This window comes from Coccinella septempunctata, chromosome 5 (assembly GCF_907165205.1).
Source record: "Coccinella septempunctata chromosome 5, icCocSept1.1, whole genome shotgun sequence".
In the NCBI taxonomy this organism is placed as follows: Eukaryota; Metazoa; Arthropoda; class Insecta; order Coleoptera; family Coccinellidae; genus Coccinella; species Coccinella septempunctata.
Genome location: NC_058193.1, coordinates 28,738,763 through 28,754,598, shown reverse-complemented (window position 1 = coordinate 28,754,598; position 15,836 = coordinate 28,738,763). Strand labels below are relative to the sequence as shown.

General features: G+C 37.3%; 1 protein-coding gene across 4 annotated transcripts in view; it reads right to left on the bottom strand.

The window, feature by feature from the left end:
• The window catches only part of LOC123313336, a 245,690-nt gene that overhangs the window by 19,712 nt on the left and 210,142 nt on the right, over positions 1–15,836 (bottom strand). For all 4 annotated transcript variants that reach the window (XM_044898185.1, XM_044898186.1, XM_044898188.1 and 1 more), the window contains exon 6: positions 7,650–7,740. In XM_044898185.1, coding sequence (XP_044754120.1) covers positions 7,650–7,740 — 91 coding nt within the window. The remainder of the gene's footprint in view (positions 1–7,649; positions 7,741–15,836) is intronic.

Here is a 15,836-nt window from a genome sequence, read left to right as displayed (position 1 = left end):
AGACTAACCCTGTATATTTTATATAGGGTGTTTCCAAATTAGACGTGAACCTTGGAGGAGGTGTTAGTATCACTCAATTGCTGTCGTTTGACCCATATTTATTGGTAACCAAAAATCAACAGTTTCCGAGATATTTGAGTTCTTGTGATTTTCAAAAAATGTCTCACCGTACTTCATTTTTCGTCAATTTTTTATACTTTGACCAAGTTTGATTATAATTTTGGATTATTTTTATCAGAAAAAGATATTATGATTCAAAAGTTGGTATATGAGAAGAAAAATCAATTTCTAATATCAATTTGCCTGCAATTTTCAAATTCCAAAATTTATGTATTAAAAAATTTATATCAGGAATTGATTTTCCTTTTCTTCATATACCAACTTTCAAATCATACTAATTCTTTTTCAACATCTAACACAGGACAGTTATTCTTTTTTCATAAGTATCATACCTTTTTCTGATGAAAATAATCCAAAATTATAATCAAACTTGATCGTTTGTAGAAAAAATTGACGAAAAGTGAAGTAAGGTGGGAAATTTTTTGAAAAACACAAGAACTCGAATATCTCGGAAACTGTTGATTTTTGGATATCAATAAATATGGCTCAAACAACAGCAAATGAGTGATAATAACACCTCCTTCAAGGTTCACGTCTAATTTGGAAACACCCTGTATATTTATGTCTTTTCGAGAGGTTTGGTGAGGGCACCGATTTGCTTCGTTTTCCTCAGAAATATTTAATATCTCCCATTAGAATAAGGCATAATTTTATAACACACTGAACATTGCTCAGAGGGATTTCCACAGGCCAAAACCGGAAAATCCTCGGCTTATAAATCAACTCTCAGCCCCTTCCGATTTCCCTAAAATTTCTGACCATAACTCTATGAACGGCCGAGTTAGGTAACTAACGACAGGCCATGTGTGCATGATTTCCCGCTTTTTGGAGGGGAACAAGTGAATCGATAGCCCCAAAGAGGGAAAGACAGGGGGAATTGGCCGACTGTAAAGTAGTAAATTCCTCCCTTTCACTGTTTGTGTACGGGGTTTTCTAATCTGCCCGGTGTAAAGCCGTGTCGCTGGAAGCTATTTTGTTAGACTCGATCCGAGCGAACTTGGGGGTGATGTCATTGTGTCAATACGGCGATTTCGAACGGGAAATGATTCGCCGGTTTTGGACGTTTTTTAAGGGTATAATGAGAGATCTGATGGGATCATTTGATGTAGACGTAGAGTGGAGACTGACCATTAATCAGGAAGAATTGAGCCCCCTCTAGATAAACATGGATTTTCTCGCTCATCTGTCTTGGTTGTGTGAAGTCACTACTTGAAACTCAATTATCTGGAGTCAGTTCGATTTTTTCATCCCTACATAAGATCGAGAAGAAGAACAAAGCATTTCCAGCGTTTTTCCAATGTAATGTTGAGTTAATGTCAGATAAGTTGCATATCGCTAAAATAACTCACTTTTTATGTTGTTATCTGCAATATAATTTTCCATTGTACTTTTACTGGTAAATGACACTCATGAAATGTCGATAATGTCAACAGGACGTTGCCACAGCAATGATATAATTGATATAACAAAATTCGAAAGTGATTAAAAAAGGGAGAAGACAGAGAGTATCAGTGCTATTTATAACTGAGGGCTGCTCATTCTAATAGTTACCCTGATACTCTGAATACTAAAATATATCAGACGGTATCGAACCTATATTCAATGTACATAAATAAATTATACTGTTTCATTTAAATCTGAGCGACTTCTCTATATTTGGGCTCAATGTTTCCACAATAAGATAGATCGTGAATGAAGAGGATGACAAAGAATTTCCTGTAATTGGGATACCCAAAAAGGTGGTGGCTCAATCGATTTTTAAAAAAGATCTGCAATGGCAAATTTGTGAAATAAACACTTCAGTATTGTAGTCAGTACTTAATTATGCTGATGAATGTGGAATTATATGCACATGAAACTATTCCTTATATACCACTGCATCAGATGAATTTCATTTTTGGGACTTTTAACCAACATTAACTCTTTTCAAGCAACTGCACATTATGTGTCACTAATTCAAATTTCTTCCAAAGCAAAAATGAATATAGGTACTTAAAAACTGATCTCTTGTCCTTTCCATGCAAATAACTAGCTATATATTCTTTTGAATGTCAGCAAATACATTTTTAGTAATCAAGCAATAAAGCATATGTATGAGTTTTAACAGAGTTCAGTGTAACGTTGTACTATACAATTAGGCGTGTGATATAAGAGCATAGGGAAAAACTTCTGTTAATTATGTTCATCAGAGATTTTCAAATTCATGAAAGTACTTTCTGACTCCAATTCAGATTGCGACAAATGCGTAATTACTGAGACTTTTACTTTATGTTTTGACCAGCGTCATAACCCCTGTGTCAAATTTCCATGGTGAACCGAGTGCTTTTATAAAAGTGGAAGAAGTGTATGGATGCATATTTTGAGTTGTATAAGATGTTTTGTGAGCTTTTAGGCATTGCCTAAAGTTTTATCTTATTTGTAATAATACTATGCCATATTGGTTTACTCCAATATGAAAATTTTATTGAGAGATTTCCCTCATGTCCTAGTTTCCACCTGACAACTTCCAGTTGTCTCTTCCCTACATTCTTTCATCTCTGAGCCTAACCGACCCGAATATTTATTTTCATTTCGATGATTCTGAAAAAGCGCTTTTGTGTGCTGGCCGCCTTTACACCGAGAAAATATTTACATGATTTTCACCGCCACAAAATCGGCAGTTATCAACACAGTGCGAACTTCCAAAACTTCTAGTCCCAATTCTAGGCTCACTCCCCCAAAATGCAAATTGCCTATTGGAGCTCTACAACAGCATGTTACAGGGGTAACACGAGTAGAATAAGAAAGTTTCGTGAAGTTCTCATTATACCTTTCGCTCGAATATCATTCTCCCATTTCATTCCAACCCTCGCGAAGCCTATGCTGATTGCCCCCCATCTAAATTTTACGACTTCACGTTTTTGGCGGAGAAAATGTCAATTAAAGGTATAATTGTGATTAATGCCTTTGGCGATCGATATAATTTAGTTATCAAATTATTGTTACCGCTAATGGTTTTGTTTCATTTTCATTAGGTTGCGTTTTGAAGATGGGGTGGGGAGGGCCGAGAGGGCAGTAGCCATTCATTAATCTTATCTTCACGCCAACGGTCGATGATGTGTTTGATTTATGGTCTTGAAGATTTAACACAGGGTACATGGATTGTAGTTCGGTTCAAAGTTGATACATCATGATGATGATGATGTTCCTTCTCTAGTAATCTAATTATGTTGAATGCTACGAAGGAAAGCAGCAGGTTGTTTTGAGGCAGATAAAATATTGGATATTATACAAGGTGTCCCGGTTTAACGTTGATTTATTATACGACGTGAATATAGAGGTAAAAAGAATCAAGAATATTATCCTACTACAATGCCCCCCTTGAAGATAAAGATTTATTTGCCCTAAAATTAGTTTTTTTGCGATTATTTATTTATAATTAGGTAGAAAAATCAAATTCAGTATGTCAAGGTTTTTGAAACGAAAAATCGTACGCTTTATTTTAATAACCTCTGAAATGTTCTTGTATTGTTTCACTTACTACTTATCTATAATTCTACCGAATACAACGGGAACTCAAAGGAAAAATAAGAGAAATTTTAGCTTTGGCTCGCTACACTATAAATTTCACTCCTTGTATATACAGGGTGTAATTAAAGTTGGGACTTTTTTTTAACAGAAGGTAGAACTGGTCAAAATGAAGCGTTTCACGAAAAAGCACCTATACGAAACTTTCAAGAGGACAAAGTTGAAAAAAAATTGAAAATGATTACTGAAATAGATCCCAATACGACCCTAGCCCGTTTGTTAGCTGAATTATCGCAAAGCAATGGAAGAAACTTATCAGATTCAACCATGTGGTTTCGTTTAGGATATTGGCACGTTCGATATTTACCGAGATATTTACAGTGTAATGAAAATGGAAACTCAGGATTGCCGAATTTTTCTCATTATTTTTTAGTAACTCACACGACTTTATGAAATGACTCATTTCGATACCAACTGAGGACACAAGTGTGAAAAAAAATATATCAGAATCTTCCCAATAAAATAGGTCTAAATTATTCAAGAAATTTTTCACCATGGGCATCACAATCTTCTTGTTCGAACATTCCAACAATCAAGTGACCTGATGCATCTAATCCGATGAACTTGGTACTGAAATATTGTCCAGCCATATGTTTATGTTTTGTTTCGTTTTTGCGATGCCGAAGTCAGTCCCGTACTTGCAATTCAATGAAATTTTGTCGAATTTCTAGGGGTTGTATCTCAGCCACCTCGGATATTTTATATAGACAATTTTTGGTAAAACGACTTATTTTGATGAGTTCTACGTTCTGTCGAAAAAAAGCCTCACCTTTGAAAACACCCTGTATGTAACAAAGTATACCTGAGACATAGTTCGTGCCACAAAACAGAGATTTCAATCGTATTTTATAGTTTGAATGCCAATGTGTGTTTTTGAAAGAAAATAGTGGTACACCACTGATTCCTGTTCAACTTGAAAAGAAAAAAAAATCAGTATTATTTACCAAAATACATAAATCGAGAGCTGTGAATACACAATTCAGCCACTGATTTTGAGCTACTGCGCGCTAGATTTTCCAACATCCATCTATTGGAGCAACCCCCTTTTTGTCGGAATGTAATCAAGGGCACTCTTACAAGTACTGTAATTAACTCCTTATAAATAGTGGAGGGATGGAGAGAAGGGGGGAAACGCAGGGAACAACTCTCGACTACATATCTATTAAGTCTCCAAATGGATATCCCGTAACAGTTGAGCATTAAACCGCTATTGCTAGGTATTTAGAGAGCCCACATCTTTTCTCCCTTCACCCCCCTGGCACGCAAGCCCATGTCGTTAGGGGGCTCAGCTTAGATTACCGTAGGGGGTGGATTAATGATGTCGATGCGTGCCAGCGCACCTAAATTTCGCATTCGAGTTGGCGATCCTGTTGTTTCATCTAACTCGGGGAACTCTGAATAGGTATAGTCGGTGATGATAGTAATTTGATTCACTCATTCGGCAATTCGATAAGATGATGAATTCCGAAGGATATCTTGCATTCAGAGACTTCGAGATAGATATTTCACGAGAAGAAGATATTTTAGAAAAAAAAGCATAATTATACACGACCAGCGCATGCACCATTTTGCAACTCACTAATTGTTTCAGACAGATGAAACTAGACTATCTACTGAAATTAAAATGATGCAGAGTAACGGAAACACTGCATTCGCGAATTCTACACGTTTCTCAACTAGAAATAAAACTCTTCAGCAACAAATCACCATAAGACATTAGAATAAGATAAAGATAACAAAATGAAACAGAAAAAAATCATTACAAAACACCGAATTTGGAGAATGATAATGAGAAACAACCCCCTAAGGAAAAAACCTCATCCCAATATCCTCCTCGACTTTCTTTTCATTCGAATTCAAATTTCATCTGCTAGAGCCCCATCACCCTTTTCCCTTAACGAGGATCACAGTTTCTTTTACGGTGGATTAGCGAATTTAATTACGTATTTTATGGAGTCCGGAATTCTTCCTGTTCCCGCTGAAACTCTCCCAAACCCGAAGACAAAGACACGGAGGATTATAGGGAGCGATTTTAATTATCAGGGCCGACGAGGAATCGGAGCAGGCCTAGAATTATCTTTAAAAATCGTTGGAGTATGCGGAATTGTGATTATTCTTCAGGTCTTGCTTCGTTTCAAACGTTGAAGGATTTTTGTTTACGGAACCCAAGGGGGTTTTGGATAGAAGAGTGAAAATTACGTGTTTTTTGTAGGAAGCAAGTCAAGTAACTGTTAAAGTCTTTTCCTGGAATCTCTTTCACAGTATGTGATATGTAATTCATAATTGGTTATTCTGTAAAATATGAATATTCCACAAATTTAACTTTCGAGTACAATAATACAAAAAAAGTGTCAATTCGAGAGTCTACTAGATGTTTTTCAGAAATATAAAGATTAGAGTCATTCGGGGTAACTGAGCGCAGTGGGTAAGTGTGCGCAGTGCGTATATCTCGACTATATGCAATGTATGAAAGAAGGGTTCATTTGGGTGAAGCAAGGGCGCAGAATCCCCAGATTAGTTCTTCATGGGAGTGCGCCGTGCGACGTTTCGTTAACTTTTTATTTGCAATCAATCAAATTCACTAGTTTTCTTGTTAATTTTTAGCATCTCTGCACATTCTGCCAGGTCAAAGTTCCGAGTCCCTCAGCGTTAAACGATATTTTAATCGATCATGGGCATAATAATCTGAATATATAATAAAAAATTTTAGGTTCTCTTAGCTGCTCAACTCTATAAGAACGTAAATTCAAATTTTGGCTTACTGGGGAAAGTGTGCGCGGGTAAGTGTGCGCATAGATTCATTATATGGGCATTAGTTCAGTGAGGAATAAATTATGACATTGTTGATTTTCTCGGTTAAGACTCGATCAATATTGTCCTATTTGTTCGGAAAAATATGAAGAGCCACCAACAGGGGAATGTATCAAGTGTTGTGTTCACCAGGAATTGTGGCACGAACAATAATGCAGTGCTTATAAAAAGGCGCTTCTGTATTGATAATAAACAGTATTTCTTTAATATTGTAACATTTTGATGACATTATTTTGTAATTTGTTTTGATTGTGTGGTTCACTAAGAACTGCGTTCACTTACCCCGTGAGGGTGCGCACACTTACCCACAATACGGGGCATGTGAACGCACTCCGACTTTCACCATTAAATTTCTTTTTGCGGAAAGAAAACGTTTTTGTTTGTTGGCTTTTTGATGTTTTTTTATAGATTAGAAAATTCTCTATCTTATGAATATGTTTTAATTTTCCTAGCTTCAACATTTGAAACAGGGTATGGCTTGAAAGGCAAAAGTGCGTACAGTTGCCCCGAATGACTCTATATGTAGTAAAATTCCAAATAAAATAATTAAGAGTTGAAAAAATATTGCTGCGTGTGGAAAATTTTTTGAAATAATCGATTCAAACAACTGAATATAACTATTTAATTTTAATAAATGAATTTATATCGTCTGGCTGCATTTATATTGATTTGATGCGAGCCTGAAAATCAGATGAAGGAGACTGAAAAAATGCATGACAGCACAAAGAATACCTGCCCAAATATCACGAATATTTTCATCCGTACGAAACATGTTTGCAGAGCGAGATCCTAATGGAAAACAAATATTTGCAAGCGTCTTCCTCTTCTACTTTCCGCATACCAAATAAAGCAATTTTTAATATAGACGGAAAGTCATACGGAAAAACAAATATATCCAAATGTTAATACGGGACGAGTTAATATTAGTATAACGTCGAAGAAACGTTTCAATATAATCCTATGATCAAGCATTTCCAATTCTATTCCCAATTGGTATATCTGATATTATTTGCGGTATCAATATTCCAACCGACTGAAAAAACAGAATTATACACTGCGTAGGATAGGAATATGCCGGTATGGAAATCGATGTAGATTCACTGTCAATAGGAGAGGCTGCTGGATATGTTATTCAATCTGTGTTTACTCACCTCAAAAGCTAGAGTGAGTGTTGTTTTTTCTTGTCTAAGTTGCTCAGCTTGTTTTTTGTAGACTAGCATGGATCTGACGGTCTCCTCCATTCTGGAAAAAAGAGATCGTATTATTTTTCCAGGAAAAATACTCTGAAAGTCACATATGGCTGGTAGTTTATTTCAACATAATATAATGGTGTTTTTTCAGCTGTTCGAAACGCTGTCTAGTGCTGAGAAGTGTATTCTGCAATGCTCGAGTGAAGGGTGATAAATGAGACGAGTATTGTGAAGGCATATTTATCGTGTTATGTATTTCGTACTCTTTCTGAAGCTTACACTCTAAGTTGAGTCTTGACTTTCTTCGACTCTTCCAAAGAAAATGAATGAATTGTTTCATTTTTGCCCATTCAGTAAAACTTGTTTCAATTTCGAGCAGTGCATAAATAACTGGAAACACGCCTCAGAAATAGTGTATTTCCAAAGCTGGGTGACAAGTTTTATGAAAAAAAATATTAAGTAAGGGGACCACTTGAATTGGGATTTAAATGGATAAATCATTTGTTTCTGTATCATTGAATAGTAACGTCTGACGTTACTGTTTCGCTAGAATGAATTGCATATGATGATGTGTTCAACTTATACAGGAGACTCGTACAAATATTTCAACAGTAGATTCTTGAGGTCTGCTCCACATGAGTTAGGGATATTGACTTAAATTGCAAAAAAATATATTTAAAATAAGATTCCTGTGATGAAAATTCAAATTAATATGATTTCAAGTTGCAAATTAATTTTGACCTGTAGGTCTTCAGCGTATACAGGGTGTTTAAGAAAACTCGAGTAAAATAACGAAATTTTATTCCCAGAGAATTCAAGCATTTTAAGACTATCAATACAATGTATTGATAGCTTGACATCTTCTTTACATACTACACACGAGGTTGTTGAACATTTCGTGAGGAATTTGATTCCATAAACGGGGCAGAAGCTCTCTCAGATCATTTGAGGATTCTGGGGTCGGTTGATGATTATCTAATCTTCTTTGGAGCATATCCCATGCATGTTCTATGCAATTCAAAACTGGTGAGTGCGGAGATATTGATAAATGTGGAATACCAAGCTCCTCGCGATTATTCTCAACTATGGCTGCACGGCGCGGTCTAGCGTTATCGTCTAGAAATTGAAAAGTTTCACCAATAGCAGCGTGAAAATTTGCACTACATTGTCAATCACATGCTCCCTATAGTGTAAGGCGGTCATATTCCCAGGACAAATGTGTAGATCTGTGCGCCCGTTGAAACATATCCCGGCCCATACCATAACACTACCCCCTTGGAATGGATGGACTTCTTGGACATAGCGATGATTATGGGGTATGCGTGGGATTGTCCATACCCTTATTCTTCGAGAATCTGAAAATCGTCTATTTCTGGATTCATCAGTGAAAAGGACACTACGCTATTGATCGTTCCAATTGATATGTTGCCTTGCCCATTCCAGTCTTTGACGCTTATGGTCACGTGTTAATGGAACTCCTCTTAATGGACGTCTAGAACCTAGATTCACCTCTCTCAAACGTCGTCTGATGGTTTCGATGGAAACTTGGACCCCATTTGCATTTTGAAGAGTATTCCGTAGCATTCTACACAGATGTAGGGTTTCTTCTCGCCGAAACGGTGATGAAACAATCCTGAGCAGGCCCACCAAGCCTTGGTCTTTCCAACACGGAACCTGTCTCCCTGGGCCTATTCCAAAGTCGAGATATCACACTTTGGCTGACTTGGAGCCTTTCCGCTACAACAACTTGAGTTAGGCCACCGTGTAGCATTCCGATAGCCCTATTAGCCTCAGCGTTTGTTAATTTACGTCTTGGCATTTTCAGAAAACTCGTTTCAAATCGAAGCCGTTGATAAACTGACTGATATTTCAAAATATGAACATTCATGAAGCATATGCAAAGAACCAAACTTCAGAAAGAAGGCGACCAGACTGACGAAATGTCTCATACTGATTTTTGTTGGATCGATTCAAGTTGTTATTGAGTTTTAAATGATTTTACAGCGATTTTCTCGAAGATTAGATAACTTTTAAAAACGATTGAATACGATATCTCAAACTCTTGTGGGGCAGTATATTTGCACGAGTCAAAGACTCCTCTGTATATTTCCGAAGAAAACATCAAATAAATGAATATGATGAAACCTCGTAATCTAATACACATCGAGCACGAGATATTCATAAAGAAGATCTATTATTGGCTCAGGTTCTCGTTCCATTCATAAAGAAATCATCCCTCATTCCTCATAATGGATATTGAAATTGTATAACATTCAAAAGACGCGCGCCTACTGAGAAATCACGATGCGAACTCTCCTCCATTTCATAACCAAATCAATATCTCCCTTCCTTTCTGCATTTCCTCGATAACAAAGAAATCTCAAGTCGCCACACTTGGCTCGTTCTTATTAAATACAATATTCCTCCATCGATGTGAGAAGTGCACCGGAGTAACATCGGTGCTTCTCCCTTTTTTTCCCTCTCCCAACTTCCACTTTTCACTCCTCAACAACGTCTTATTAAGTTCGCAAATCTTCGACAACGGGGGAGATGACGGCCATGATGAATCTTTCCACGGGACCGTTTTGACGGGGGATGAATTTTAGATTAGCACGGAAAAGATCAAATTCCGGTTCAGTTTGCCCCCTCCTTTCAGTGCGTAATTCGATTGCGTTATTAACGGGGCAATGGGCGTATTGTTAACAAGTTCGAAGAAATATGGGTGATGGCATCGGAGGAGGCGATGCAGAAGATGAGATTGGATTGGTCCGGTTCCCTTATAATATCAAAAATTTTTATCAATGAAAGAATAACAGTAACTTAGACGTATTTCGAAGGGTGGTCCCTTCTTCTTCAAAGGCTAAAAACGGCTACATGTCGAAGAAAACACAAGAATATCATACAGAAAAAGCATAACTATGATGGAGATTTTAAGTAACCTAAAACGTTACAGCCGTGCATGAGATAAGTAGTATGCGGAAGTACAGACTCTGGGAAAACTTCTCTCTCTGAAAATGTAGGATTCACCAACGCTGAAAATCTTCAAATAAGAACTTCAAAAGCCTATTGATAATTGTCATTTACTTTTTCAACGACGTGACGATTAAAAAGAGTTGGGATATTGTCGACCATATGGAGTGGTGGGAGACGTCATTCAAACTTTAGCCAAAGAAGATAACGAACGTTAACTCTCAAAAATGTTCGTCACATAATAACAGAAACTTTTACGTAGAACGGACAACATAGCGTTGATTTAAAACCCAAAAATGTTTTGACGAACTCCATAACCCCACATTTTCGTACTATACAGAGTGAAATGTGTCAAATTTCCATGGCCAACCGAGTGCTAAAATAAAAGTGAATGGAGTATAGTTCCTGTTATTCTTTAATTGATGATACTATGGATGCTACACCAGTTTACAAAATTTTTTTAGGTCAAAAGAAACATTCTTTTCTTATACCATTTTTTCCGATTCGGTCCAGATAAATAGAAAAAGCCAACTTAAGTTTTCATAATGAGCTGTGCCACCCCTGGAAAAACAAAATTACCTTCAGAATAACTAGCCTCAGATATGCTCAATACCCTTGGTAACCAATGTTCTTCGTATGCGACCGTCAAAAATTGGTATGCAAGCTTCAAAAGAGGTAAATTTTCCATACAAGATGATGACCTATCGGGAAGGCTAGTTTCTGTGTCAGTCCCCGAAAAGTTCGATGCAGTTCATGTCATGATTTTATCAGACCGTCGAATTGGGCTAAAACGGATATCTGAAGCACTGAATACTTCTTATAGTTCACGTCAATTTGGACATGAGAAAAATTGCTGCAAAATGGATGCCCAAATGTTTGAATGTTGACCAAAAGCGTTGAAGCGTAGCGTTCGATCTGTGCTCGATTTGAAAACGATGTAGACTTCTTAAACCGAATTGTTACTATGGATGAGACTTGGGTACATTTCTACGATCCAGAAACAAAGCAACAATCGATGGAATGGCGACACTCTGGTTCTCCAAGACCTAAGAAGTTTCGTGTCCAAAAATCTGATGGAAAAGTCCTTGCTTCAGTTTTTTGGGATTGCCATGGAGTAATCATATTTGATTTTCTGAATAAGGGTAGAATAATAACCGGAGATTTCTATTCGACATTACAGACCACTCTACGGGAAAAAATTAAAGAGAAAAGACATGGAAAGCTATCCAACGGTGTTTTGTTTTTGCAGGACAACGCCCCTGCTCACAAATCTCATGTTGGCATGCAAAAAATTTGTGATTTAGGGTTTGAATTACTAAAACACCCCCGTATTCACCAGATCTGGCTTCATCCGACTATCATCTCTTTCCTCAATTGAAAAAAAGTTTAAAAGGTTGTAAATTTTCTTCTAACGAGGAGGTAATAAAAGCTGTGGAGATCTGGTTTACAGAGCAAGAAGAAACATTTTTTTTGAAAAGTCTAGAGACGTTGCAGGTTCTCTGTGATAAATATATACAATTGAGTGTTTGGTTCTATAGTAGGCCAAGAATTTTTCAATATATCCTCGTATGTCCCGAAACGTGGTGAAAAACAGTCCTAAAGTAACCGAGAAGGCGTAGAGATTGTCGAAAAATCAGCATCAGCATGGAAACTATCTCACACACGACAGATTTCTCCAACCCCCACGCTCATCCTATCTCCATTCTCGGATGAACCCGCCCCAGAAACACCTCAATTTCGTACATTTACATTCACCGCAGTCAGTGTTTGCCAAAAATTCGAATTCCTGAAGAGATTATTAAGGATCGAATTCCCCAGCGAGCGCTCGGAAGAATTTCGAGGCAGAAATCAATATGGGACGGCCCTCCGATGCCGTGGAAATCTGAAAACCGAGCGGAGCAGTTTTCCTACCGTTTTCCCGAATATTATGGCGACGGATATTGGGGAAATAACCGGCTCGTGGAGTGTGACTGCGGCGTCTCTTTGCCGGACCCAGTCAGCGTTTTATCGCCTCAGAAATCTGTCGTTTATTAGAAAGTGACAGATTCGGTTTATGGCATTCAATTTCTGCTGCGAATTTCTCGGCTGTAAGGGAGGCGAACTTCAGGAAGCCATGCATCAGCGGCAATCCATAAAGAAGGTCCTTTTCGTTACCATTTGGAAATGTTGAATATTTTCACTTTTCAGATAGGTTTTTTCTACTTTCTTTAGTATAAAATGAATCGTCATTCATAAAATTGTACCTATAGGTTGGGAAATTGAAACAACCCAGCATTTAAAAGTAGGTTGAACGCTCACTGTCCTGGAGATTTGCTCAGGTAGGAGACTTGAACCACCTCAAATATTTCAATTCAAATTTCGTGCTACCGGTATCGTAAATAGCTTGTGACATACTCGTTACAAGGCACAACTAGTGGCGACTCCATTTTGGCCGACACCAGAACAGTTCTGGAGAGGGTTGAACGTGATGTTGTTGTTAAGAAGTAAGAAATTGAATAATTATTGTTTGTTACACTGTCTGAAAAGTTTAATAGGTGCGTGGTGTTATCTTGTTTTATTATTTTCATTGATTAATGTTGTTTTACAAACGATGAGTCTTTTTAACAATAGTTGTAAAAGTTTCAAGGAAACATCTGTTGAATAGGCTAAAAGGGAGTGCGGAAGACTTGATCCATGCTATGGTCGAAAGACATTATCAGTGGTCAAGTTTCCCGCACTGATCCTAGATAATAGTTTGCTTCAAGAAAAGAAAGCTAAATAATGAAAATAAATATAGAATAATATACAAAGGTTCAAAGAAGTGAAAAACATCTCGGAAATGAGTGAGTTGGTCATTGGGAATTGTTATCTTTCAATGTTTTTCCTGATAAACAAACTTATGGTCAAATCTCTCTCGCCTCCTGTTAAACTCTCCCATGGGTTAGAGAGGCATGAGCCAATTTTCGTTAAAAAAAAAAAGAATTGTTGTACTCAAAATGTGAGTTGCTACCATTTAAAGATACAACTTAAGTTGCTTCAGAGTGAAAAGGGGTTCAACTATCCCGGACTCCCCACATTCTTTATATTTTCTCCTATAATGTGCCATTTTCGGGTAATTTGATATTCGAGAATTGAAAATTTCTGTAAAATTCGAAAAAATGAGTAATTTTGGCTCTATTTGAAAGATCCACATATGTGTAGTGCTATAGATTTCGCTTGTTACTCTAATGGAAATTTCGTTTTTCCACATGTGGCATAGCTCAATATGATATATTTGGATCTTTTTGTCTAGGCCGAATCAGAAGAAATGGTAAAGAAAAAAAGTGTTCCCTTCTCCCTCAAGAATTTACTGTTAAGTTACGTGTAAGTCAGCCTGTATATCTATCTTTCAAAATCAACACAAAAACACAAAGATAATAAAACCCTACAAAATCACACTAGCATTATGAAGTGGGTGAAGTTAAAGTGTGTCTATGATAATCTAATCTTCCTTGCCTTCGGAGCGGAATTAGATAATAGAGTCATTCGGGGTAACTGAGCGCAGTGGGTAAGTGTGCGCAGTGCGTATATCTCGACTATGCAATGTATGAAAGAGTGGTTCATTTGGGTGAAGCAAGGGCGCAGAATCGCCATATTAGTTTTTCATAGGAGTGCGCCGTGCCACATTTCTTTAACTTTTTATTTGCAATCAATAAAATTTACTAGTTTTTTTGTTAATTTTTAGCATCTCTGCACATTCTGCCAGATCCAAGTTCCGAGTCCCTCAGTGTTAAACAATATTTTATTCGATCATGGGCATATTAATCTAAATATATAATAAAAAATTTCAGGTTCTCTTAGCTGCTCAACTCTATAAGAACGTCAATTCAAATTTTGGCTTACTGGGGAAAGTGTGCGCGGGTAAGTGTGCGCATAGATTCATTATATGGGCATTTGTTCAGTGAAGAATAAATTATGACATTGTAGATTTTCTTGGTTAAGACTCGATCAATATTGTCCTATTTGTTCAGAAAAATATGAAGAGCCACCAACAGGGGAATGTATCAAGTGTTGTGTTCACCAAGAATTGTGGCACGAACAATAATGCACTGCTTGTAAAAAGGCGCTTCTGTATTGACAATAAACAGCATTTCTCTAATATTGTAACATTTTGAGGACATTATTTTGTAATTTGTTTTGATTGTGTAGTTCACTAAGCACTACGTTCACTTACCCCGTGAGGGTGCGCACACTTACCCGCATTACGGGGCAAGTGAACGCACTCCGACTTTCTCTATAAAAAATTTTTTTGCGGAAAGAAAACAATTTTGTTTGTCTGCTTTTTGATGTTTTCTTATAGATTAGAAAATTCTCTATCCTATGAATATGTTTTAATTTTCCTAGCCTAGCTTCAACATTTGAAACAGGGTATGGCTTGAAAGGCAAAAGTGCGCACAGTTGCCCCGAATGACTCTATATGATCTCAATAAAAAAAGGCATCAGGAATCACCAAACACGAAAGTATAAGAAATAGTCGAATGAAACATCAACAACAAATTGAAACTATTGATGAATAATAAACATTTCTTTGGTTCACACAGTAGAGAAGCTGCGCTCTTATATGTCGCCCTGAAACTGGTGTTTTTGAAAGGTTATATCTCATCCAACAATTCTCCTTCGACAAAAACGACCCATAAATCAGACCAGTCCCCATTCCAACCGATAAAAAATCAATGTCCATCGCGAAATGAAGGAGCATCCCTCAGGAACCTCATAAACGACAGGACGTGGATTCCCATAAATCGGGAACGTAAGTCCCTGGCAACAGACGACGTCTCCTTGCACTTCAGATGTCTCATCGGAGTAAATGGCTGACAGGAATATTTCAAGAGCACTAGACGTTCATGGAGTCAGCTACTCGACTCGCATCTTTCGGTAGGGATCCAGAAACACCGGAGAGTGTGCTAGAGATGACAGTAGCTCTCCACTTTAATACATAGGTCCAATTTATGAGTTTAACAAAGAGAGGACCAGATGCAAAGGAAAGAACAATAAGGGATGGACTGCTTTGAACGGGGAACCTCCGACTGGGGGTTGAAATTCGGGCAATTTCATTAATTTTATGCCTCCGTACAATGTTCGAATGTTGATATGAATAATGAAAAATGCTTCAGTTTAATTCCGAAACTTTCATAATGAAAGGAAGGGAAATGCGTACCG